This window comes from Pistacia vera, unplaced genomic scaffold (genome assembly GCF_008641045.1).
Source record: "Pistacia vera cultivar Batoury unplaced genomic scaffold, PisVer_v2 Contig223, whole genome shotgun sequence".
NCBI classification, from domain to species: domain Eukaryota; kingdom Viridiplantae; phylum Streptophyta; class Magnoliopsida; order Sapindales; family Anacardiaceae; genus Pistacia; species Pistacia vera.
Window position 1 is genome coordinate 3,106,729 of NW_022196028.1, and position 27,943 is coordinate 3,134,671.

At 36.3% G+C, this 27,943-nt stretch overlaps 2 protein-coding genes across 6 annotated transcripts; both read right to left on the minus strand.

Annotated features, from left to right (window-relative positions):
• Positions 1-314: 314 nt before the first annotated feature.
• Positions 315-27,574, minus strand: LOC116130554 (probable glutamate carboxypeptidase LAMP1). 5 transcript variants are annotated; one of them, XM_031416280.1, is made up of 13 exons: positions 27,383-27,574; positions 25,796-26,686; positions 25,616-25,683; positions 25,355-25,436; positions 25,180-25,272; positions 24,949-25,101; positions 24,640-24,708; positions 24,298-24,385; positions 23,445-23,531; positions 23,010-23,098; positions 22,781-22,897; positions 907-1,050; positions 315-725 (listed from the first exon to the last, which is right to left on the minus strand). In XM_031416280.1, exons 1-13 carry the CDS (start codon positions 27,440-27,442, stop codon positions 543-545), a joined length of 2,124 nt encoding a protein of 707 aa, XP_031272140.1. In that variant the 5' UTR covers positions 27,443-27,574; the 3' UTR covers positions 315-542. The 5 variants fall into 5 exon arrangements, with proteins under 5 accessions (XP_031272140.1, XP_031272138.1, XP_031272139.1 ...); XM_031416278.1 differs by lacking the exons at positions 315-725; positions 907-1,050 and adding exons at positions 21,953-22,377; positions 22,559-22,702; XM_031416279.1 differs by lacking the exons at positions 315-725; positions 907-1,050 and adding exons at positions 21,953-22,377; positions 22,559-22,702 and having other exon boundaries at positions 25,796-26,683; positions 27,380-27,574.
• LOC116130555 (probable glutamate carboxypeptidase LAMP1) lies at positions 914-10,996 on the minus strand. The gene is given in 10 exon segments (XM_031416282.1): positions 914-1,050; positions 7,224-7,307; positions 7,796-7,883; positions 8,045-8,113; positions 8,698-8,850; positions 8,934-9,026; positions 9,095-9,176; positions 9,334-9,401; positions 9,518-10,284; positions 10,287-10,996. Coding segments are annotated over 10 exon segments (1,602 nt in total). The 5' UTR covers positions 10,468-10,996; the 3' UTR covers positions 914-1,033.
• Positions 27,575-27,943: the final 369 nt, after the last annotated feature.

A 27,943-nucleotide genomic window follows, 5' to 3' on the forward strand; every position in this document is an offset into this window, starting at 1 on the left:
TGCACTCTTTTTCTTTTTTGGATAGTATGTACTATTGATATGATTTTATTTCACGCAATATTCTTGATTCCTGTTAATTTATGGTAGTAGTAGTCTAGTTGTCAATGGATGTTTCTGCGGTTATCAGTTTAGCTCTTTCTCTACAGTTTTTTTTTTAGTTTTTGTCCAACATGGAGGATATGATGGTGTTAACATCTGTAGATAGCCGACCAAGAGAAGATGAGAAGTTAGGCATGTTGCATTATGTGAAAGAGCTGTGACTGTGAGAACATTGATCCAGGTGGCCCAAAATGACTTGATAATCTGTGATTTAATTAGGAATTTAATCCCAGAGAAAGCCTAAGGACAAAATTGGAAATATAGGGCTTATTGTCAATTACTTTATTCCGTTCTGTTTTTGATTCATGTAAGTCAAGAACAGTTTGGCTGTCTCCTGACTACCATTGTGTCTGGCTAAACAGTTCCTCTAGTAAACTTTTAGCACATCCAGAACATTTGTTCATAAATTGCCTCGAGAATCATTACATTGTAGATTATGCATTTCATGTTAGTTCCCCATTGAGGACTAGAGAGACATGATTGACTGCTCTGGAGACTCTCCAAACTTCATGTTGTACAGTAAGCCATGACTCTGCTGTTTTTAGATTGTTTGCCTCTTCAACGGCATCCTGTATTCCAGGGAAGGATCTAGACCCATAATTATTATGCTTTGAGGGCGCATAAATCTGAAAGAAAGATGGAAGGTAAAGTTATTCCATTTTAGTACTAATAAAAAAGAAACCAAAACAAAGATCTAATTGCATCAATATTTTGCATTATAACCTGGATGTTTTCAATTCGTAGTTTTTGTCAAAAACTTTATTCTGTGAATAGTGATGCAAAAAGTTAATAATTGGAGAAACATACCAAGTGCTTGTACCATGTCCTTCCAAAGAGTCCATCTCGATCTGTGAATGCTCTTTCTGCCATCATTAGTCTGTCATTCAGCTCTCTCACCTTAGAGTGATCTTTTTTCCATATGGATGCCCAACCTTTAGCCTTGTTTATTGCCTAGGGAATCATATTAAATTTAGTTCATGTTGAACATTAATTGTACGAGTCTTGAATCATAAGATCTTGTTTGATACCTTTTTCTCATCATTGATTTTGGTGGCTGCTTTTGTTAGCTCTTCAATAGACTTGAACAAGGGATTTAAGCTTATGCCCTTACCTGAGACTTCATCCTCCAAGTCTTTTGCGCTTTTCTATTAATATGGAGTTTTTAATTGCATTATCAGTTTTCGCTATAGACAATAATATTTGGTTTGTACTGATGACTGCATGCAATTGTTGATGCCTGTTATATACTGATATACCTGGAGCTCGCAAGCATAGGAGAGATAGTTGAAAGGTAAGAACTCCTCATCTGCTAGTCGAAGAGCTACTAAACCCCAAACACTTGCGACTTTTTTTTATTTTTTTGATAAGAGAAAAAACGAAGGGTCAGTAAGCATGCTTAAATAGACACTTGGAATTCATGTGATTTCAGACTTCAAGGTTACTCATTGTATAATGAATAGCTTGGGGTTAGATTTTTGAAAATGAAGTGGTTCAACAAATTCGGGAGTAATATTATGAGCTGTGAATACTGTGTTTCTATAACAAACATGGTCCAATCTTTGCTTATCTCAATATAAGGTGGGATCTCTAGGATGACATCAACTAAATTAATACTTCGTTCTATTTTCTGTTTGATGGGGTTTCAATCATTATGCCATGGATAAATTTTCTGACAAAACTGCAACATGTCTGGAACAGTAGGTCTCCAAACTTTTCCATCCAGACGAAGTCATCATACATTGAGTGGTATTCTGGGTGTCCTGTGATTGATATGTACTATTCGTTAGCCATGAGACTATATAACTGCATCTAAGACATCATTATCAAAATCCATTTTGTTAGTAATAAAATATTTGCTAGGGCTTAGTATATCTGAGCATTGGGAGTCATTAATTATTTATAACAAATATCATAAAGCTTTTACAACCGTTTTGTAGTACTTGTTTACCTGTGTTCAAGTTAGATGGCTTATTGCTTGAGGATCAAGTTTGCTTGTCATTTATCAGTCAATTTTTTCGTTTAGGATGAAAAATCAAAACTCATTCTGATACTGCAGTAGAAAGTTATGTTTATTCTCTGACTACATGTTATACTCTGAAATGTTCACATTAAAGAATGTTGGCCTGTTGGATCAAATAATAGATTCAATACTTCATGAACACCGCCTCTTCACATGCCATATAGAGCTTGTTTAGGACTACAAAGCAAATGAGAGGAGTTGGGAAGTCTCATGGACAAATTTTCAACGTAACTGGGAAATTTGATGGAGTAATGTGGTTTTCTGATTTGATTTGAGTTTGTTTGTATCCAATTATTTTCTGTTGCTATATGAGTGTTGATACTGCTTTGCTTTCACTGTTGATAATTTAGGAATTAGTATGTATGTTGCTGCTGCATTTTCAACATAAATATTCATCCTGTCACCAGTGTGTAATGCATATAAAAATCACTATGCCTCCATGCATATACACATGTACATATTTTGCTAGTATATTTTATAGTTCAGTTATGAAAATAAAAAATCATTCAAGAGATCAGAGCACAATGTATTTTGTACCTTTTCCAAAGACATGTCAAGGCTGGAATACGATGTGCTGCACAAAAGCTGCATAATCTGATCCTCCACCTCCTAGTCCCAATCTTCATATAGAAGAATGATAATGGAATATATAAAGCAAGAATTATTGTGATCACTAGAGGGTTGGAGGACCGAGTAAGCTCACTGATTTTAGTCATGTTAATTAAAACTACCACATTAAGGAGGTGCAGTTAAAACTATTGGATTGCACTTACACTGGAGAATTCCTGGAACCAACCCACGATTCGTAGATTGTTTTTGATGAGTTATCTGGATCTTGAACTCAAATTGTTAAAAAGATTAAGATGAGCTAAAGCAGCAACATTGAAATAAGATAAATTCAAGTAGCACAATAGGTCAACTACTGTTTCTTTCTTTTTGTTAATTCTTGTTGCTGTTCCACTATGTTTGTCTTGTGATCAAGGACTGATGATTATTTACACTAGTTGACAAATATGCTGTCTTTAATTTTTGTGGTGGCTACTTTTGTTATGCCAATTGGTGCTTGTAGAATTGGCAATACTAATGAGTACTGTAGAGTAGCTTGTTTGAGTAGTTCATCAAGTTGTGGAGTTGCCGAGGTGGAATCCTGCTCCATGTACAGCAGAGTCAACGTTCAAATAAGCAACAACTCTTGAAGCTAGCATCCCTGTTCTCTTCTACCCATTCAGTGATCCTATCTGTAAAGAGAGCAGGGGTTGTTAATGTTTCTGTTCTCTCTCTCAGATACAGGAATAAGATAGGGAGAGAGATAGACCAGGCCATACTCTCAGCATCCAATTGCTAACAGAATGGTTCGTCGAGGTTTCCACCCTCTTTTCTGCATTTTTTCTAGTCTTTGCGTAACCTACGATGCAGGTGAATCCAGTTGAAGGGCGATTATTGAAATGTGATGCTTATTTCTTCGAAGAGAAAAATATGGTTACCTCCAGGAGAGCAGCAGTGCCCTGTTAGGATATCCGGCTCCAAACGTCCATGATCCCATGATTACCCAGGATGACAAATCTAGATATAGTTGAACAGGGACAAAATACTATGAGGTGGGTTACTTATTTCTATATTCCATTTGATGAGTTATATGTTACATTGAATTATGGTCTTTTTTTAGTTGCATGCTTATTGAAGTTTTAATGAATCTTTTAATCCATGCCATTTCCAGAAGTTATAAACTCGATCGGCTCTCTTCTCCTATAATGACACCAATTACATTTTGGATTGTTGCAATGACATGTTCTCCCTGAAATGCATACAGTGCCAAGCAGTAACTTGTTTAGTTTGGTTTTGACTGGTTGGACTAGAATGATAATGCTTTAATGAAATTAATGGGTTGCATACTACCTTGTTAGAGATTCAACTCTGGTCCTGGTCCAGTCCTGTAAAATGGGCATCTTTGTCTCTTGCCAATCTGATTCCCACTTGTCCCTCAATGGACCTCAGATTATGGCTCTTGTGCCAAATTGGCACGAAGGTTAAGTGGAACATACCTGTTTTCTCAACCTCTTCATAGATATCCTCTACATCTTCCGTACTAGCCCATCCAGGTGTAGTCGGGTACCCACCCCATCTAAAACTGAACCCACCTGGACTCCACTTGGCGGCATCCACTTATCATCTGGAAACCACCTTGCGTCACCACTCCGCCGCCGTAATCTTTCCTATCTGTATAAATCAGGGCCCATAGCACCTGCCTCAAACATTGTGCACAATGTCTCCCCTGTATATTTCTCCATATCTTGCCAACACAACAATACCGACACATTCACACCCATTTCTTCCAATGTCACGTAGCTTCCAACCCCATAGTTACATAAACAAACTGGTCCTGTTGCAGTACCTGACTTCCGTTCCATGAAAGTCGGTAGGACTTGTCAGCAACATCAGCAAATGGATCACCATCATAAATTTTTGGCGGAGAGAGAAAGTGATGGGAGGGTCGGGAAAGGACGTGTTAGTGATAAAGAACGTGAAACTGGGTAAGTTAGGGAGACAGCATAGGAAGCAATATGTGCTTTTACATTGCAGGAAGTGAGAACTGAAACACATAAGCTGCAGCCTCGGGTTGGCTCTGAACCGGCGACATGGGGTTGGCGAGTGAGGGTTTGGAGGTGTTGTGATACTGAGACATGTCAGATAGGGCAGGGATATGTAGAGAGAGTAATAGAAAGATTTTGGTGGTGGAGAAAGAGGAGGAAGGAGAAAGAGGTAGCTACGCTAGAAGAAAGAATTTGATTGCTGTTTGATCATGGAGTTCAGGTTTGGGGTGTTTTGAGTTGGGTCTTGAGAGTTTTGGAATGGCTAGTTAAAAGGAAAACCGTAGAAGATCATAAGAAAGAAAGAGAGAGACTTATTATGAATGCAATGATTTAAGTTTGAACCTTTAGATAAGCTTCCTAATAAATCTTATATTCCATTTCAAAATGACTTCTATGGAATTCTATGTTATTTATTTCCATTGAGGCAGTATGCGAGTCCTTTTGCCATTCTTTGCTTTTCCTTTTGTTTATTCTATGGCGGGACCATTCCCTTTTATTCTTTATCTATGTTGTGTTTGTAATAGAACTTGAAATTTAAAAAGGAAGATCAACAGGATGATTGGTTTGATGTCTTTCCTAAATATTGTATATCTCTTTTAATATTATTAAAAGATGGTATAGAGTCTTGTCATTAGATTGAGAACCGTAGCAAAGTTAGAATATACCCAAAAGGTTATTTCGAAACAACCACTGCTGCTGACCTGCATCGAAAAAGATAATTGGAAGTGGGACCAACACTTGTGTAATGACAAAGTTCTATTCAGTTCATTCCGTGGTTGATTTACGATTATGTCTTGTTCCTCTCCATGTGTGTCTGTTATATTAGATCTTCTGTTTTTGGTGTATTGCAAATATGCATCGATTCTCTCTATGTAATATGGGAATGCAGTACGCATATGCTTAATAAAATAACTTGTAGTTTCTGAGGAGTTTAGGACCCGTATCTGTGGTAAACTTTATGTGCCGTTCCCTTGAATTGTATTGGCATTTACTTCCAAACAGTTATCGTCATTAGGAATCACGCGTATTTCATGCTTGATCCAGTTGGCCAAAAAAGACGATATTCTGTGATTAATTGAATTAAATCCTAAAGAGATATGACAAACTGGAAATGTGTTATTGGAATATTGGGCTTGGCGAATATTATTTGGGATATGGGTGCTTATTATCGTCATTGAATTTCCTGTTTTCCTCAATTGATGTGTGGAAGTGGTAAACCATCATCTCATATCATATTACTAGCACAATGCAGTAGATATCAAATTACTAACTTCTTTCGCAGTTCTATTTATGATTAATTTAGATTCAGAGCAATCAGGCTGATGCCTGCCATTGTATTTGGCAACATACACTGCAACTGCCAGTGAGTTTCTAGCACATAATGGATATTGCTCATAAATCCTTGAAGTAGAATCTGCATTATAGTTTGTACGTATTCATGTTAGTTCTCCGTGTGAGAATCGAGCGGCATGCTGACTGCTCTGGAACTCTCCAAACTTCATGTTGTACGGTAGCCGACTCCGCAGTGTGGGGTTTTGTCTCTAAAATGGCATTCTATTCCCGGGAATGAATTAGATCCATAATCATATGCCTCGGGGTGCATAAATCTGCAAAGTAAAATATAAAGGAAAGGTTAGTCATTTCTATGAAGTTCTAATTACGTCAATATGATGTGCACTATACATCAGGATGTTTCACGTTGTAGTTTTCAACAAAAACTGTTTGTGTGGATGCGTGAGAATTTAATTAAGTACAAACGTACCAAATGCTGTACACGGCCTTCCAGAGAGTCCATCTCGGTCTGTAAATGCTCTTTCTGCCATCATTAGCCCGTCATTCAGCTCTCTCACCCTAGAATGGTCTTTTCGCCATATTGATGCACAACCTTTGGCTTCGACTATTGCCTAGGAAACATATTTGAATTATTGAAAAGCATCAATTGTATCAGTTTTGAAATCAGATCACGTTTGATACCTTTTTCTCGTATCGATTTTGGTGGCTGCTTTTGCTAGCTCCTCAATGGACTGAACAAGGGAATTAAGCTTATGCCCATACCTGAGACCTTATCCTTCAAATCCTTTGCGCTTTTCTATCAATATGATTTTTTAATTGCATTATAGTTCTGGTTTAGACTTAAAAATATTTGGATGTATTGTAGACATGTATGGCTGTTAATACAAATTTACCTGGAGCTCGAAGCATAGGAGAGATAATTGAAAGGCAGAACTCTTGGTCTGCTAGTGGAGAGCCACTAAACCCCAAACACTGCCGCTGTTTTTTTTTTTAATAGAGAGAAACGGAAAGATAAACATAGGGTCAATGGAATGTTAAAACAGATACCCCCTTGTACAATGTAATAGCTTGTGTGTATTAGATTTATGAACAACTTTGTTCTTCAACGTTATACAGAACTGTTAACACTCTGTTTCAATAAGCATGCCCCAATCTCTACTTATCTCATTGTAGGATGGAATTTTAATCATTTATGCCATGGAAGTTTTTTTACGACAAACCTGCAACATGTCTTTGGAACAGTGGGTCTCCAAATTTTTCCATCCAGACAAAGTCATCGTACATTGAGTGGTATACTGGGTATCCTGTGATTGATGCTTACTAAGAGTTAGTCACCAGAAGACATGTTTTGCTACAAGATGTATTAAGCATCAATTATACTAGTAGCTAAGAATATATCAGCATTTATAGTGATTAATTCGTTATGACAAATCATATAAAAGCGTTTTCAACTTTAAGGATAGTCTTGGGTGTGTAAGGTTGAAAGTTCCTCACTGCAGGACTCAACTTGTTTCTTCCTGTAAGTTTCAATTAATTTAGATGGTTTTATTATGTATGGGTCAACTGTTTCGTTTCAAAAGCTCATTCTGATGCTAAGTTGGAGTCTTTTCTTAATTTCTCTAAGACAACTCTAATGGTCACGTTAAAGAAAGTTCACATACCACAAGTTATCAGAGCTCTATTTAGGATTACGAAGTAAATGATTTGGCAAATTTATGCATAAATAATGTACATATTTTGCTAGAATGCTAATATGTATTATGGGATCAAAGACCTTGTAATGTTCTTTTACCTTCTCCGAAAGCCAGGTCAGCTGATGGAACACCGATATGCTGCACAAAAGCTGAATAATCTGATCCTCCACCTCCTAATCTCCCAATCTTCATAGAGAGAGTATGTTACCATTCATGATCTATTGTAATGTAAGATTTATGTAATGATCACTGATGGGTTGCGAGATTTTTAATCTATTTTTCCGTGAAGGTTATTAAAACTACCTCATCAAGGTGGTGCAGTTTAATGCAATTGGCATTGCACTTACCACTGGAGAATGACTAGAACCAACCCAGGAATCGTAGACTGTTTGTGATGAGTTATCTGGATCTTGAACCTTCAAAATCAGTAACAAATTTGATTGAGATGAGCTAAAGTCGCAATAACAAAAAGATTTAAACCCAACCATATAGATGTTTTTTGCTTGTCCTACTCAGAACCGATTTGTTTTTGGGCACTAAGCAACCACCTTCATTCAAACCATATCTACTTAGTTGAGGGATTTAAGGTAATCTGATACAAACTCTTATTCGTTAGAGACCAGAGATGTGAAATATCTATTTGGTTGGGTACAGACTTTTACAATTGATATCAAAGCTGGCTTGCAATCCGAGAATGTAGTCTTGTGAAGACGTGAGATCCATAAAGTGGAGAATCTGTCACAATCCACATCTCTAACGAAGGAGAGTTTAGTCGATTTGTCTCAATTAAGTAGATGTGTTTTGAGCTAAGGATGATTGCTTAAAACCAAAAACAAATCTGTGCAGATAGACCAAACATACAAAGTAATGAATATCTAGTCGATTGAGTAATACCACTCCCATGGAGTGATGGAGGCAAAAATTATTTTGGAAAATCATAGCAGTTGCTTTTGTAATGTCTATTGGTGCCTGTAGATTTGGTAAAATTTTATTAATAAACCTGTTGAGTAGCTTGCTTGAGTAGTTCATCAAGTTGAGGAGTTGCTGAGGCATAGAATCCTGGTCCGTATACTGCAGAGTCAACGTTCAAGTAAGCAACAACCCTTGAAGCTAGCATCTCCCTGTTGTCTTCTACCCATTCAGTTGATCCTGTCTGGAAATACAACAGGGATTATCTTAAGTTTCTGTTCTCTGTCACAAACACAGAGAATGAGAGAGGGAGAGAAAGAGAGAGACCAGGCCATACTCCTCAGCATCCCAATTGCATAACACTATGGTTCTTCGAGGTTTCCACCCTTTTTTCCGCAGCTTTTCTAGTCTTTCCGCAACCTACAGTGCCGGCCCACTAATTGAAATGTGTGATTTCTGTTTCTTATCAAGAGAAGAAATACAATTACCTCTAGTAGAGCAGCAGTGCCACTGTTAGGATCCACAGCTCCAAATGTCCATGCATCTCGATGATTACCCAGTATCACAAATCTAGAAACGGTTTCAAGAATGACAAAATTCTACTATAATGTCATCATTTATATTCCATTTTGAAGAGAAGAATATACAATCTTCTCTTTAGTTGCATGCCTATTTAAGTTCTTAACCAATGTTTACATATACCATTAATCACAATTTGGTAGCTTACCGATCAGGCTCCTCTGTACCTGTAATGACACCAATCACATTTTGGATCGTGGCTATGACGTTTGCCCCCTGAAGCAAGTACAATTAGTAAAATATTGATTATATCGACAGTCTGACTTGTTGAACCGTAGGATTAATACATTGCTTTGACTTATACTGAAATTGAAACTAGGTTGCATACTGACCTTGTAACTGAGATTGACAACTCCTGGTCCTGGTCCAGTCCTGTAAATAGGGGCATCTTTGTCTCCTTGCCAATCCTGATTCACCACTTGTCCCTCAATGGACCTCATGATTGTATGGCCATCTTGTGCCGAAATTGGCAATGAAGGTATAAGTGGAACATCACCTGTTGTCTCAACCTCTTCATTAGATATCCTCTCACATCCTTCCGTACTAGCCCATCCAGGTGTAGTCGGGTCACCCACCCCATCATAAACTGAACCCACCTGGACTCCACTTGGCGGCATCCACTTATCATCCGGAAACCACCTTGCGTCACCACTCCCGCCGCCGTAATCTTTCCTATCTGTATAAATCAGAGCCCCAATAGCACCTGCCTCAAACCCATTGTGCACAATGTCTCCCCTGTATATTTCTCCATATCTTGCCAACACAACACTAACCGACACATTCACGCCCATTTCTTCCAATGTCACGTAGTCTTCCATTCTTCCATAGTTCACATAAACAACTGGTCCTGTTGCAGTACCTGACTTCCCGTCTCCATGAAACGTCGGTAGGACTTGGTCAGCAACATCAGCAAATGGATCACCATCATAAATTTCTTGGCGGAGAGAGAAAGTGATGGGAGGGTCTGGGAACGGACGTGTTAGTGATAAAGAACGTGAAACTGGGTAAGTTAGGGAGACAGCATAGGAAGCAATATGTGCTTTTATCTTGCAGGAAGTGAGAACTGATAACACATAAGCTGCAGCCTCGGTGTTGGCTCTGAACCGGCGACATGGGGTCGGCGAGTGAGGGTTTGGAGGTGTTGTGATACTGAGACATTGTCAGATAGGGCAGGGTATATGTAGAGAGAGTAATAGAAAGATTTTGGTGGTGGAGAAAAGAGGAGGAAGGAGAAAGAGGTAGCTACTGCTAGAAGAAAGATTTTGATTGCTGTTTTGATCATGGAGTTCAGGTTTGGTGATGTTTTGAGTTGGGTCTTGAGAGTTTTGGAATGGCTAGTTAACAAGGAAAACCGTAGAAGATCATAGGAAAGAAAGAGAGAGACTTATTATGAATGCAATGATTTACAGTTTGAACCTTTAGATAAGCTTCCATTAATAAATCTTATATTCCATTTCAAAATGACTTCTTCTATGGAATTCTATGTTTATTTATTTCCATTGAGGCAGTATGCGACGTCCTTTTGCCATTCTTTGCTTTTCCTTTTGATTTATTCTATGGCCGGGACCATTCCCTTTTATTCTTTATCTAATGTTATGTTTTTGTAATAGAACTTGAAATTTAAAAAGGAAGATTCAACAGGATGATTGGTTTGATGTCTTTCCTAAATATAGTATATCTCTTTTAATATTATTAAAAGATGGTATAGAGTCTTGTCATTAGATTGAGAACCGTAAGCAAAGTTAGATATATACCCCAAAAGGTTATTTCGAAACAACCTACTGCTGCTGACCTGCATCGAAAAAGATAATTGGAAGTGGGACCCCCGAAAGATGTGATGTATACTCCCTCCTTGAGGAAGAATCTGGTGTCAAGTTTCCTTCTAATAAGCTTGTTTCAAACAGACTATAGTGTTGATCAATATATAATTCTAAGAAGGGAAATTTTGTTGGCAAGGGTTAGCTAATGATAGCATGTTTAAATTGAATGTTGAGAATAATAAAACTACTTCTGCTTCAGCATTTTTTTTTTTTTTTGGTGGTCTTGTGTGAATTTTTGGCATGTCGTTTTTTCATATTAATTCTAGATATGTTGGCATGATGAGTAGTTTGGATCAATTCCTTGATCAAACAAAGATTTGAAAATATGAAATTTGCAGTAAAGAAAAAAACACTAAGGGGCCTCATAAAAGTGTTGAAAGAAAAAGAATTGCTTGAATTGATTCATACTGATTTACGTGAGTTTAACGGAATTTTGACTCAGAGAGGAAATATAACATATTACTTTGATTGATGTTTTTTTCAAGTTTACGTATGTGTATTACTTAAGAATAAATGCGATGCTCTTGAAATGTGTAAATTGTTCCTCCTTGAAGTTGAAAACTAATTAGATAAAAAGAATTCGAAGTGTAAAGGCCGAGAGTACGAATCTTTTGGATTTAACTCATATGTCCAATTTTAGGATTATCCATGAAATTACACCTCTTATTCACTTGCATCTAATGGTGTAGCTGAAAGGAAAAATGTCCATCTAAAGATGTCTTATGTGTGTCTAGAATAACCAAAAATCTTCTCCAGCATGCAAATTTACCGAAGATAACAATGTTGTAGTAGAATTCACTTCTGATTGTTGTACTGTTAAAGACAGGCTACAAGGAAAGTGCTATTGTAGGGAGAGCTTAAGCTGGACCTTATCAGTTGAGTTTTCCCTCCTCCAATTTGTCTTCACAATCTGTTGCTTCCAATAGTTTTCCCAATTAAATTCTGTGTATTGTATCTTTTTAGTAGTGTTCAACTCTCCTTTAGCTTGTGTTAAAGAATTCAATAATGATTTGATGTCAAAATATCTGCCTGAAACTTTGGTTTGAAAGAAAACTGTAAAAATTAGATTGTAGCTTTGTAATATCAATACTTGTAATGACAGTTCCCTTAATAAAAGCAATAGCCTTAATAAAAGCAACAATGATTTGGATTTAAAAGCCAATATGTTGTGATTCTCATGCATCTTGTCCTTCTCATTCATGCATGATTAGCAATGTTTGGTTACTAGTCAACATGATAATTCTGAACTGACAATGTATCTCGTTGTCATCCTTTAGCTTGTCAGTTACCAATAGTAGAAATATGTAAGCTTGCTCTGACATAACAGACTAGAACACCTCACTTTAAGGCATTTCATAGATTATGAGTCATGTTGATAGCAAACTATGTTCAAAACTAGTAGTCTTTTTGTGACACCTACCATTTAGATATGCATAGGAATAGTTTCCCTCTTTCAGCATCAAAAGCAACTGAACTTTATGCATAGTGACATGTGGGGTCCTGCTCCATTTGCTTCATTAGAAGGGTTTAAGTATTATGTACAGTTTATTGATGATTTTAGTTTCCCTCTTTCAGCATCAAGAGCAACTGAACCTTCCCTGTATATAAGAGAACCGTATTTTTAACACAAGTTTTGACACAATTTTTCAGTAATTTGGTTGATGCATTTGAACGATTGAGGTTGCTCTTAGTTGTGTCATTTTCAAGATGCATTGAATTGAGCCATTGAAAGTATCTTGATTCAATATCTCAAAACATATCATAATTTGTGAAAAAAATGTGCCTTAACCTGCCGCTCTATATATATATTATTTATGCACACACACTTACAAACAAAGCTTTCATCTATTTGTTCAATGTAACTAAATATATTTATATTCTGAGTCTTAAATTGAGCTGCAATATGAGTTGACATTGCACTCCAAGTGGCTTGATATTTAATTAAATAAATAGACTTGAGCTTGAGCTTATTTCAAGTCCTTTGCAATGTGTGTTGATTCTAAAATTTGAAACTCAATTGTTGGGTCATTATCTCTTACTCAACTTAAATTGATAAGCTATCTAATTTGGCTGAGCTTAGCTCATTTGCACGCCTAACCAGAGGTACCCTTGAGACTTTTCATGGTGTCTTGCTGGTTTTTTCTGCATTGGTGCTAGAATAATGATGTTGGAGGAGTGTAATTTTTATAGGACATACTTTGTTCTCATGGTTCTCTAGCACCTGAACGTTTTAACTATTCTGTCAATCTATAGATTTGATTTTATTTCTAAAATTCCTTCATTCTTGTGGAAATGTGTTTTTCTCATTGTGAGTGGTTGGCGAGCTTGAGGATTATCTGAGTGAGTTTCATTTTAGGATACCATTTTTGCGGAGAATGTTGTGACTGTTGTGAGTCTTGAAAACTTGGAATTGCTTTTGTTAGTGTTTAACTTCGGGGTTTGCACTCTTTTTCTTTTTTGGATAGTATGTACTATTGATATGATTATTATGCAATTCTTGATTCCAGTTAATTTATGGTAGTGTAGTCTAGTTGTCAATGGATGTTTCTGCGTTATCAGTTTAGCTCTTTCTCAAGTTCTATTTTTTTTTATTTGATTTTGTCCAACATGGAGGATATGATGGTAAACATTTGTAGATAGCCAACCAAGAGAAGATGGAAGTTAGGCATGTTGCTTATGTGAAAGAGCTGTGAGAACATTGATCAGGTGGCCCAAAATGACTTGATAATCTGTGATTTAATTAGGAATTTAATCCCAGAGAAAGTCTAAGGACAAAATTGAAATATGGGCTTATTGTCAATTACTTATTCTTCTGTTTTTTATTCATGTAAGTCAAGAACAGTTTGGCTGTCTCCTGACTACCATTGTGTCTGGCTAAACGTTCCTCTAGTAAACTTGTAGACATCCAGAACATTTGTTCTAAATTGCCTCGAGAATCATTACATTGTAGATTATGCATTTCATGTTAGTTCCCCATTGAGGACTAGAGAGACATGATTGACTGCTCTGGAGACTCTCCAAACTTCATGTTGTACAGTAAGCCATGACTCTGCTGTTTTAGATGTTTGCCTCTTCAACGGCATCTTGTATTCCAGGGAAGGATCTAGACCCATAATCTTATGCTTTGAGGCGCATAAATGAAAGAAAGATGGAAGGTAAAGTTATTCCATTTTAGTACTAATAAAAAGAACCAAAACAAAGCTCTATTGCATCAATCATATTGCATTATAACCTGGAGTTTCATTTTCGTAGTTTTGTCAAAATTTATTCTGTGAATAGTGCTGCAAAAGTTAATAATTGGAGAAACATACCAAGTGCTTGTACCATGTCCTCCAAAGAGTCCATCTCGATCTGTAAATGCTCTTTCTGCCATCATTAGTCTGTCATTCAGCTTCTCACCTTAGAGTGATCTTTTTTCCATATAGCCCAACCTTTAGCCTTGTTTATTGCCTAGGGATCATATTTAAATTTAGTTCATGTTGAACTTAATTGTACGAGTCTTGAATCATAAGATCTTTTTTGAAACCTTTTTCTCATCATTGATTTTGGTGGCTGCTTTTGTTAGCTTTCATAGACTTGACAAGGGATTAAGCTTATGCCCTTACCTGAGACTTCATCCTCCAAGTTTTTGCGCTTTTCTATTAATAGGAGTTTTTAATTGCATTATCAGTTTTCGCTATAGACAATATATTTGGTTGTTACTGATGACTGATGCAATTGTTGATGCCTGTATATACTGATATACCTGGAGCTCGAAGCATAGGAGAGATAGTTGAAAGGAAGATCCTCATCTGCCAGTCGAAGAGCTACTAAACCCAAACACTTGCGACTGTTTTTTTTTTTTTTTTTTTTTGAATAAGAGAAAAAACGAAGGGTCAGTAAGCATGCTTAAATAGACACTTGGAATTCATGTGATTTCAGACTTGCAAGGTTACTCATTGTATAAGAATAGCTGGGGGTTAGATTTTTGAAAATGAAGTGGTTCAACAAATTCTGGGAGTATTATTATGAGCTGTGAATACTGTGTTTCTATAACAAACATGGTCCAATCTTTGCTTATCTCAATATAGGTGGGGTCTTCTAGGTGACATCAACTAAATTTAATATTCTTGTTCTATTTTCTGTTTGATGGAGTTTCAATCTTATGCCATGGATAAAATTTTCTGACAAACCTGCAACATGTCTTGGAACAGTAGGTCTCCAAACTTTTCATCCAGACGAATCATCACATTGAGTGGTATACTGGGTGTGGTCCTGTGATTGATATGTACTATTCGTAGCCATGAGACATATAACTGCATCTAAGACATCATTTATCAAACATCTTTTTTGCTTAGTAATAAAAATATCCATAAAAGCTTTTACAACCGTTTTGTAGTACTTGATTCACCTGTGTAAGTTAGATGGCTTTATTGCTTGAGGATCAAGTTTGCTTGTCATTTATCAGTCAATTTTTCTTTTAGGATGAAAAATCAAAAACTCATTCTGATACTGCAGTGAAAGTTATGTTTATCTCTATGACTACTATTATACTCTGAAATGTTCACATTAAAGAATGTTGGCCTGTTGGATTCAAATAATAGATTCAACTATCATGAACACCTCCTCCTCTCACATGCCATATAGAGCCCTGTTTAGGACTACAAAGCAAATGAGAGGAGTTGGGAAGTCCTCATGAATATTTTCAACGTAACTGGGAATATGATGGAGTAATGTGGTTTTCTGATTTGATTTGAGTTTGTTTGTATCCAATTATTTTCTGTTGCTATATGAGTGTTGATACTGCTTTGCTTTCACTGATTGATAATTTAGTGATTAGTATGTATGTGCTGCTGCATTTTCACATAAATATTCATTCTTGTCACCAGTGTGTAATGCATATAAAAATCCTCTATGCCTCCGCATATACACATGTACAATTTTGCTAGTATATTTTATATGTTCACGTTATGAAAATAAAAATCATTCAAGAGATCAGAGCACAATGTATTTTGTACCTTTTCCAAAAGACATGTCACGGCTGGAATACCGATGTGCTGCACAAAAGCGCATAATCTGATCCTCGACCTCCTAGTCTCCCAATCTTATATAGAATGAATGATAATGGATATTATAAAAGCAAGATTATGTGTTCGATCACTAGAGGGTTGGGACTAGATAAAGCTCATCTGATTTGTCATGTTATTAAACTTGAACATGTATATTATTAAGGTAATACTATCACTGAATATCTTACTTACATTAATGAGAGGTGCAGTTAAAACTATTGGATTGATACCACTGGAGAATCCTGGAACCAACCCACGATTCGTAGTAGTTTGTGATGAGTTATCTGGATCTTGAACCTTCAAAATCGGTTAAAAATTCGATTAAGATGAGCTAAAGCAGCAACATTGAAATAAGATTAAATTCAAGTAGCACAATAGGTCAACTACTGTTTCTTTTCTTTTTGTTAATTCTTATTGTTGCTGCTTCCACTACTTGTTGTTGTGATCAAGGACGTGATGATTATTTACACATAGTTGAAACAATATGCTGTCTTTAATTTTTTGTGGTGGCCACTTTGTTATGCCAATTGTTGCTTGTAGAATTGGCAATACTAATGAGTACCTGTAGGTAGTGTGTTTGCTTTATGTGTTTATGCAAGTAGATTATTTTTTGTGATAAAAAGGTGGAAGATACGAAAGGAAAAATGATTGGTTTATATATATATATATTATTAGTTTGATTGTTATTTGAGAAACCAGAATCATCAGGCATATATTCTCCGATTACCATAAAGCCATATAAAAACGAGCTTGCAAGACCAACTCTTAATGCAACGAGAAAGCCTCTATTTATTGTAATTATGTCTGACTGGATGTCCGCAAATTTAAAAACCTATCTAATTTTTTCTATTTGTATTACAATTTTTTTTTTTTTTTGTGGTAGATGCGTTTTTCTATGTATATAACGAATAATACAGAAACTTATATTTTTAGAATGTTAATTCCTCTCAAATTTGAGAAGAATTCACTATCAATTTGTTAAAAGTAAAGAAGGGAGTGGACAATATAACCTTATTGACTTATTCAATTGGCCAAGTAAACATGGTTTTTGATCACATAATAAGTGCTCCGTCTGTTGCATTTTAATAGTCTGTCCAGCCCAACCCAAATCAATTGTTTAGTTAAGACTCCAGAGTCTTTATACCCACATCAAGAACCTCGTTTCTGCATAAAGAATTGGTTGTATTTTGAACAAAGCCAGATAATGGAAAAAGGTATGGCATTTTTTTTTCTTTTTTTTGGTTTGTTTCTTCCTTTGTTCTCATTTTATTGTAATTACTATGAAGATTATATTTATAGAAAAACAAGGCCAATACATTAGTAAGCTTAAACTTGCAGTGTATGTGGAAGATGGAAAGGGAAAAGGGATTTGATTTGACCCAACAGAGACCCAAAAGACACCGCCCAGTCATGATGGTCCAGTAGAGCTTTAGTTGACAATATGAATATATGATAGCTATCCTTTGGACTGGCTTTTGTAACTGGACCAGTTTGTGTCATTGTTTCTTAACACTTTCACATTAATTGCCGCCTTGGAATGTACATCTTAATCTTATTCTTTTTCGGTAAAGAGTTAGAGGACATGTTCCCACCCAAAATGTGGTCCATTGACAAATTTATACCCGTACACTTTTTAAATATGCTTTCAGCACCCAAATATTATGTTTTGGAAGAGAAATACAATGATTTACGAAAAAACCCCTTTTTTTCTTCTCTTCTTAGCCTCTTCTACTGATGGCAATTGTCACAGTTCGTTGCTGGGAGCTGGGTGTAGCAATAAATCGAACAGCTGGTGAGCGACTTTGGGGCAGCGAGGTTGGAGTGATCTAGGAGAGAATGGTGGCAAAAAAAAAAAAAAGGAAAAAAAAAAAAAAAACACACACACACACACACACACAACACCAAAACAACCAATCAAAACCCACTAATTGAGCACCAAAAACCCAACGATTTGCGGAGGAAACCACAGCAAATTGCAACTGTCCCACAGCGGAAAGAGCTGGACATAGGCAGCCAATGGCTCTCACGGAGGGTTAGGGGAGGGGTGGATTTTGAAGAGCAGAGGGTGGGGAGTTGGACGGTGGTGGCAGAGGGTGTTTTGGGTGACTGAATCGGCTGAAAAAAGGCCAAAAAGATGGGAAATCACACAAAAACTTAGGCGGTGATTTCCGGTGATTGGTAGGTGCACTAGGCTCAGGGTGAATGAATTAAGGGTGAGAGAGGATGAGGGAGGCAGTGAGTTTCAAGGTGGATTTCCGACACAAAAAACGATCAAAAATTTGGCTTGAAGAGTTAGCCATGTGAATGGAGGTAATGGTGGGAAATAGTGAATGAAGACGACAAATGGAGGCTTGGTCTTTGTAGAAGAGGTGACGGGGATTCTGTGGGTGGTCTCGAAAGTGATTTGGACGTTAGGATCTGCCCAAAAAGGGCAAAAATCGTTGACTGCGATGCTATTAACATGCGTTGTCCCTTTTCTTGTCTCTTCTTTTACGGCCAAATGTTCGTTGACCATTCTACCCTTATTAATAATAAACTTTTGACCATTTTACCCTTCCTCACAACGAAAATTATTAACAAAATTGTGTGCTTTAGGTATTAAAAGGGTATTTAAAAAGTGGGCATGTATGAATTTGTCAATCGACCATTTTTTGGGTGGGAACATGATGTTAACTCTTTTCTCTTAGCCAAGTATTAATATTTGAGGTTTACATGTAGTTATACCAAACACGCAAAAGATTTTCCCTCAACCAAAACAAGTAATCTTGTTTTTTATGTGTAAATAATTGATGGGATTAACAAGATTGAAGTTAACGTAAGAGGCATCAAAATTTTAAAAATTACAGATGAGATTTCAAACTCATTGACATTTCAAGTTCCAAAAGTTAGAAATAAAATGCTGGATACAAGGGCCAAATTACTTAAACCACCCGTGGCTTTGAAGCCCACTACTATTATTGTTGTAACTTGCATTTTTTTTTTTTTTTTATTTATTATCCCCATGAAAGATTAGAAGATGAAAGATGGAAGGTTGGAAGATTAAAGATGACGGGAGTTAAGTCATTGAATTGCGAAAGATGTGATGTATACTCCCTCCTTGAGGAAGAATCTGGTGTCAAGTTTCCTTCTCAATAAAGCTTGTTTCAAACAGACTATAGTGTCTGATCAATATATAATTCTAAGAAGGGAAATTTTGTTGGCAAGGGTTATGCTAATGATAGAATGTTTAAATTGAATGTTGAGAATAATAAAACTACTTCTGCTTCAGCATTTTTTTTTTTTTTTTTTTTGGTGGTCTTGTGTGAATTTTTGGCATGCTCGTTTTTTTCATATTAATTCTAGATATGTTGGCATGATGAGTAGTTTAGGATCAATTCCTTGATCAAACAAAGAATTTGAAAAATATGAAATTTGCAGTAAAGAAAAAATCACTAAGGGGCCTCATAAAAGTGTTGAAAGAAAATAAGAATTGCTTGAATTGATTCATACTGATTTACGTGAGTTTAACGGAATTTTGACTCAAGGAGGAAATATATACATTATTACTTTGATTGATGTTTTTTTCAAGTTTACGTATGTGTATTTACTTAAGAATAAATGCGATGCTCTTGAAATGTGTAAATTGTTCCTCCTTGAAGTTGAAAACTAATTAGATAAAAAGAATTCGAAGTGATAAAGGCCGAGAGTACGAATCTTTTGGATTTAACTCATATGTCCAATTTTTAGGAATTATCCATGAAATTACACCTCCTTATTCACTTGCATCTAATGGTGTAGCTGAAAGGAAAAATGTCTACATCTAAAGAATGTCTTATGTGTGTCTAGAATAACCAAAAATCTTCTCAGCATTGCTAAATTTACCGAAGATAACAATGTTGTAGTAGAATTCACTTCTGATTGTTGTACTGTTAAAGACAAGGCTACAAGGAAAGTGCTATTGTAGGGAGAGCTTAAAGCTGGACCTTATCAGTTGAGTCTTCCCTCCTCCAATTTGTCTTCACAATCTGTTGCTTCCAATAGTTTTCCCAATTAAATTCTGTGTATTGTATCTTTTTAGTAGTGTTCAACTCTCCTTTAGCTTGTGTTAAAGAATTCAATAATGATTTGATGTCAAAATATCTGCCTGAAACTTTGGTTTGCAAAGAAAACTGTAAAAAATTAGATTGTAGCTTTTGTAATATCAATACTTGTAATGACAGTTCCCTTAATAAAAGCAATAGCCTTAATAAAAGCAACAATGATTTGGATTTAAAAGCCAATATGTTTGTGATTCTCATGCATCTTGTCATTCTCATTTCATGCATGATTAGCAATGTTTGGTTACTAGTCAACATGATAATTCTGGAACTGACAATGTATCTCGTTGTCATCCTTTAGCTTGTCAAGTTACCAATAGTAGAAATAATGTAAGCTTGCTCTGACATAACAGACTAGAACACCCTCACTTTAAGGCATTTCATAAGATTATGAGTCATGTTGATAGCAAACTATGTTCAAAACTATAGTAGTCTTTTTGTGACACCTACCATTTAAGAAATATGCATAGGAATAGTTTCCCTCTTTCAGCATCAAAAGCAACTGAACTTTATGCATAGTGACATGTGGGGTCCTGCTCCATTTGCTTCATTAGAAGGGTTTAAGTATTATGTACAGTTTATTGATGATTTTAGTTTCCCTCTTTCAGCATCAAGAGCAACTGAACCTTCCCCTGTATATAGAGAGAACCTCGTATTTTTAACACAAGTTTTGACACAATTTTTCAGTAATTTGGTTGATGCATTTGAACGATTGAGGTTGCATCTTAGTTGTGTCATTTTCAAGATGCATTGAATATGAGCCATTGAAAGTATCTTGATTCAATATCTCAAAAACTATATCATAATTTGTGTAAAAAAAATGTGCCTTGAACCTGCCGCTATACATATATATATATATATTTATTTATTTATTTATTTATGCACACACACTTACAAACAAAAGCTTTCATCTATTTGTTCAATGTAACTAATATATATTTATATTTCTGAGTCTTAAAATTGAGCTGCAATATGAGCTTGACATTGCACTCCAAGTGGTTGATATTTAATTAAATAAATAAGACTTGAGCTTGAGCTTATTTCAAGTCCTTTGCAAATGGTGTTGATTCTAAAATTTGAAACTCAATTGTTTGTGCTCATTATCTCTTACTCAACTTAAATTGATAAGCTATCTAATTTGGCTGAGCTTAGCTCATTTGCACGCCTAACCAGAGGTATCCCTTGAGACTTTTCATGGTGTCTTGCTGGTTTTTTCTGCATTGAGTGCTAGAATAATGATGTTGGATGGAGTGTAATTTTTATAGGACATACTTTGTTCTCATGGTTCTCTAGCACCTGAACGTTTTAACTATTCTGTCAATCTATAGATTTGATTTTTATTTCTAAAATTCCTTCATTCTTGTGGAAATGTGTTTTTCTCATTGTGAGTGGTTGGCGAGCTTGAGGATTATCTGAGTGAGTTTTCATAGTTTAGGAGATACCATTTTTGCGGAGAATGTTGTGACTGTTGTGAGATCTTGAAAACTTGGAATTGCTTTTGTTAGTGTTTAACTTCGGGGTTTGCACTCTTTTTCTTTTTTGGATAGTATGTACTATTGATATGATTTTATTTCATGCAATCTTCTTGATTCCAGTTAATTTATGGTAGTGGTAGTCTAGTTGTCAATGGATGTTTCTGCAGTTATCAGTTTAGCTCTTTCTCTACAGTTCTATTTTTTTTTATTTGATTTTGTCCAACATGGAGGATATGATGGTATTAACATTTGTAGATAGCCAACCAAGAGAAGATGAGAAGTTAGGCATGTTGCATTATGTGAAAGAGCTGTGAGAACATTGATCCAGGTGGCCCAAAATGACTTGATAATCTGTGATTTAATTAGGAATTTAATCCCAGAGAAAGTCTAAGGACAAAATTGGAAATATAGGGCTTATTGTCAATTACTTTATTCCGTTCTGTTTTTTATTCATGTAAGTCAAGAACAGTTTGGCTGTCTCCTGACTACCATTGTGTCTGGCTAAACCGTTCCTCTAGTAAACTTGTAGTACATCCAGAACATTTGTTCATAAATTGCCTCGAGAATCATTACATTGTAGATTATGCATTTCATGTTAGTTCCCCATTGAGGACTAGAGAGACATGATTGACTGCTCTGGAGACTCTCCAAACTTCATGTTGTACAGTAAGCCATGACTCTGCTGTTTTTAGATTGTTTGCCTCTTCAACGGCATCTTGTATTCCAGGGAAGGATCTAGACCCATAATTATTATGCTTTGAGGGCGCATAAATCTGAAAGAAAGATGGAAGGTAAAGTTATTCCATTTTAGTACTAATAAAAAGGAGACCAAAACAAAGATCTGATTGCATCAACATATTGCATTATAACCTGGATGTTTTCATTTCGTAGTTTTTGTCAAAAATTTTATTCTGTGAATAGTGCTGCAAAAAGTTAATAATTGGAGAAACATACCAAGTGCTTGTACCATGTCCTTCCAAAGAGTCCATCTCGATCTGTAAATGCTCTTTCTGCCATCATTAGTCTGTCATTTAGCTGTCTCACCTTAGAGTGATCTTTTTTCCATATAGATGCCCAACCTTTAGCCTTGTTTATTGCCTAGGGAATCATATTTAAATTTAGTTCATGTTGAACATTAATTGTACGAGTCTTGAATCATAAGATCTTATTTGAAACCTTTTTCTCATCATTGATTTTGGTGGCTGCTTTTGTTAGCTCTTCAATAGACTTGAACAAGGGATTCAAGCTTATGCCCTTACCTGAGACTTCATCCTCCAAGTCTTCTGCGCTTTTCTATTAATATGGAGTTTTTTAATTGCATTATCAGTTTTCGCTATAGACAATAATATTTGGTTTGTACTGATGACTGCATGCAATTGTTGATGCCTGTCATATACTGATATACCTGGAGCTCGCAAGCATAGGAGAGATAGTTGAAAGGTAAGAACTCCTCATCTGCTAGTCGAAGAGCTACTAAACCCCAAACACTTGCGACTGTTTTTTTTTTTTTTTGAATAAGAGAAAAAACGAAGGGTCAGTAAGCATGCTTAAATAGACACTTGGAATTCATGTGATTTCAGACTTACAAGGTTACTCATTGTATAATGAATAGCTTGGGGGTTAGATTCTTTGAAAATGAAGTGGTTCAACAAATTCTGGGAGTAATTATTATGAGCTGTGAATACTGTGTTTCTATAACAAACATGGTCCAATCTTTGCTTATCTCAATATAAGGTGGGATCTTCTAGGATGACATCAACTAAATTTAATACTTCTTGTTCTATTTTCTGTTTGATGGAGTTTCAATCATTTATGCCATGGATAAAATTTTCTGACAAACCTGCAACATGTCTTTGGAACAGTAGGTCTCCAAACTTTTCCATCCAGACGAAGTCATCATACATTGAGTGGTATACTGGGTGTGGTCCTGTGATTGATATGTACTATTCGTTAGCCATGAGACTATATAACTGCATCTAAGACATCATTTATCAAACATCCTTTTTGCTAGTAATAAAAATATCATAAAAGCTTTTACAACCGTTTTGTAGTACTTGATTCACCTGTGTTCAAGTTAGATGGCTTTATTGCTTGAGGATAAAGTTTGCTTGTCATTTATCAGTCAATTTTTTCATTTTAGGATGAAAAATCAAAAACTCATTCTGATACTGCAGTAGAAAGTTATGTTTAATCTCTATGACTACATATTATACTCTGAAATGTTCACATTAAAGAATGTTGGCCTGTTGGATTCAAATAATAGATTCAACTATCATGAACACCTACCTACCTCTTCACATGCCATATAAAGCCCTGTTTAGGACTACAAAGCAAATGAGAGGAGTTGGGAAGTCCTCATGAACAATATTTTCAACGTAACTGGGAATATTTGATGGAGTAATGTGGTTTTCTGATTTGATTTGAGTTTGTATGTATCCAATTATTTTCTGTTGCTATATGAGTGTTGATACTGCTTTGCTTTCACTGATTGATAATTTAGTAATTAGATATGTATGTTGCTGCTGCATTTTCAACATAAATATTCATTCTTGTCACCAGTGTGTACATGCATATAAAAATCATCTATGCCTCCATGCATATACACATGTACATATTTTGCTAGTATATTTTATATGTTCACGTTATGAAAATAAAAAATCATTCAAGAGATCAGAGCACAATGTATTTTGTACCTTTTCCAAAAGACATGTCAACGGCTGGAATACCGATGTGCTGCACAAAAGCCGCATAATCTGATCCTCGACCTCCTAGTCTCCCAATCTTGATATAGAATGAATGATAATGGATATATTATAAAGCAAGATTTATGTGTCGATCACTAGAGGGTTGGAGGACTAGATAAAGCTCATCTGATTTTAGTCATGTTAATTAAAACTGTTGGAAACTATGTATATGTAGTGTAAAGGGTATATACGTAATTGCAGAGTGTATATATTTGTTAGGTTGTACTGTTGAGAAAGACAAGTGGAATAGAAATTGAGGAGGTGCAGTTAAAACTATTGGATTGCACTTACCACTGGAGAATTCCTGGAACCAACCCACGATTCGTAGATAGTTTGTGATGAGTTATCTGGATCTTGAACCTTCAAAATCGGTTAAAAATTCGATTAAGATGAGCTAAAGCAGCAACATTGAAATAAGATTAAATTCAAGTAGCACAATAGGTCAACTACTGTTTCTTTTCTTTTTGTTAATTCTTATTGTTGCTGCTTCCACTACTTGTTTGTCTTGTGATCAAGGACGTGATGATTATTTACACATAGTTGAAACAATATGCTGTCTTTAATTTTTTGTGGTGGCCACTAACAATACTAATTGAGTACCTGTAGAGTAGCTTGTTTGAGTAGTTCATCAAGTTGTGGAGTTGCCGAGGCCTGGAATCCTGCTCCATGTACAGCAGAGTCAACGTTCAAATAAGCAACAACTCTTGAAGCTAGCATCTCCCTGTTCTCTTCTACCAATTCAGTAGATCCTATCTGTAAAGAGAGCAGGGGTTGTTAATGTTTCTGTTCTCTCTCTCAGATACAGAGAATAAGATAGGGAGAGAGATAGACCAGGCCATACTCCTCAGCATCCCAATTGCATAACAGAATAGTTCGTCGAGGTTTCCACCCTCTTTTCTGCATTTTTTCTAGTCTTTGCGTAACCTACGATGCAGGTGAAATCCAGTTGAAGGGCTGATTATTGAAATGTGATGCTTATTTCTTGCGAAGAGAAAAATATGGTTACCTCCAGGAGAGCAGCAGTGCCACTGTTAGGATCTACGGCTCCAAACGTCCATGCATCCCGATGATTACCCAGGATGACAAATCTAGATATAGTTGCAACAGGGACAAAATACTATGAGGTGGGTTTACTTAATCTTCTGTATTCCATTTTGATGAGTTACCACGTTACATTGAATTATGGTCTTTATTTTAGTTGCATGCTTATTGAAGTTTTTAATGAATCTTTTAATACCATGCCATTTCCAGAAGTTCTATAACTCACCGATCAGGCTCCTCTTCTCCTATAATGACACCAATTACATTTTGGATTGTTGCAATGACATGTTCTCCCTGAAATGCATACAGTTGCCAAAGCAGTAACTTGTTTAGTTTGACAGTTTTGACTGGTTGGACTAGAATGATAAAAGCTTTAACTGAAATTTAAATTAGGTTGCATACTTACCTTGTAGCTGAGATTTACAACTCCTGGTCCTGGTCCAGTCCTGTAAATAGGGGCATCTTTGTCTCCTTGCCAATCCTGATTCGCCACTTGTCCCTCAATGGACCTCATGATTGTATGGCCATCTTGTGACGAAATTGGCAACGAAGGTATAAGTGGAACATCACCTGTTTTCTCAACCTCTTCATTAGATATCCTCTCACATCCTTCTGTACTAGCCCATCCAGGTGTAGTCGGGTCACCCACCCCATCATAAACTGAACCCACCTGGACTCCACTTGGTGGCATCCACTTATCATCCGGAAACCACCTTGCGTCACCACTCCCGCCGCCGTAATCTTTCCTATCTGTATAAATCAGAGCCCCAATAGCACCTGCCTCAAACGCATTATGCACAATGTCTCCCCTGTATATTTCTCCATATCTTGCCAACACAACACTACCTGACACATTCACACCCATTTCTTCCAATGTCACGTAGTCTTCCACGCGTCCATAGTTCACATAAACAACTGGTCCTGTTGCAGTACCTGACTTCCCGTATCCATGAAACGTCGGTAGGACTTGAACAGCAACATCAGCAAATGGATCACCATCATAAATTTCTTGGCGGAGAGAGAAAGTGATGGGAGGGTCCGGGAACGGACGTGTTAGTGATAAAGAACGTGAAACTGGGTAAGTTAGGGAGACAGCATAGGAAGCAATATGTGATTTTATATTGCAGGAAGTGAGAACTGATAACACATAAGCTGCAGCCTCGGCGTTGGCCTCTGAACCGGCGACATGGGGTCGGCGAGTGAGGGTTTGGAGGTGTTGTGATACTGAGACATTGTCAGATAGGGCAGGGGATATGTAGAGAGAGTAATAGAAAGATTTTGGTGGTGGAGAAAAGAGGAGGAAGGAGAAAGAGGTAGCTACTGCTAGAAGAAAGATTTTGATTGCTGTTTTGATCATGGAGTTCAGGTTTGGGGATGTTTTGAGTTGGGTCTTGAGAGTTTTGGAATGGCTAGTTAACAAGGAAAACCGTAGAAGATCATAAGAAAGAAAGAGAGAGACTTATTATGAATGCAATGATTTAGAGTTTGAACCTTTAGATAAGCTTCCATTAATAAATCTTATATTCCATTTCAAAATGACTTCTTCTATGGAATTCTATGTTTATTTATTTCCATTGAGGCAGTATGCGATGTCCTTTTGCCATTCTTTGCTTTTCCTTTTGATTTATTCTATGGCTGGGACCATTCCCTTTTATTCTTTATCTAATGTTATGTTTTTGTAATAGAACTTGAAATTTAAAAAGGAAGATTCAACAGGATGATTGGTTTGATGTCTTTCCTAAATATTGTATATCTCTTTTAATATTATTAAAAGATGGTATAGAGTCTTGTCATTAGATTGAGAACCGTAAGCAAAGTTAGATATATACCCCAAAAGGTTATTTCGAAACAACCTACTGCTGCTGACCTGCATCGAAAAAGATAATTGGAAGTGGGACCAACGCTTCGTGTAATGACAAAGATTCTGTTCAGTTCATTCCAGTGGGTTGAGATGCCGAGACATTGTCAGAGAGGGCAGTGGATATGAAAAGAGCAGGAAGGAGAAAGAGGTCGCTATGGCTAGGAGAAGGATTTTAGTGGCTGTTTTGATCATGGAGTTTAGTTTTTGGAGATGATTTGAGGTGGGTCTACGGAGTTTTTGAGGGACGATTTAACATGGAAAGCTGCAGAAGATCATAAGAGAGAGAAGGAGAGACACTGTAGACTAGTTATGAACATTAATAATTTAGGAATTTGAATCAAATCAACAGATAAAGACTCCATATATAAAACAAATCTTATGTTGAACCTCAAAATGACTCTTTGACTAAAATAACTTGGTAATGTTGATCTACTTTGCTGGCAATATACGATGTCCCCATTGTTTTCTGTCGCTTTTGATTGATTTTTATATTATGGCTGGGACCATTTCCTTTATTTGTTTATGCAAGTAGATTATTTTTTGTGATAAAAAGGTGGAAGACACGAAAGGAAAGATGATTGGTTTATATATATATATATATATATAATTAGTTTGATTGTTATTTGAGAAACCAGAATCATCAGGCATATATTCTCCGATTACCATAAAGCCATATAAAAACGAGCTTGCAAG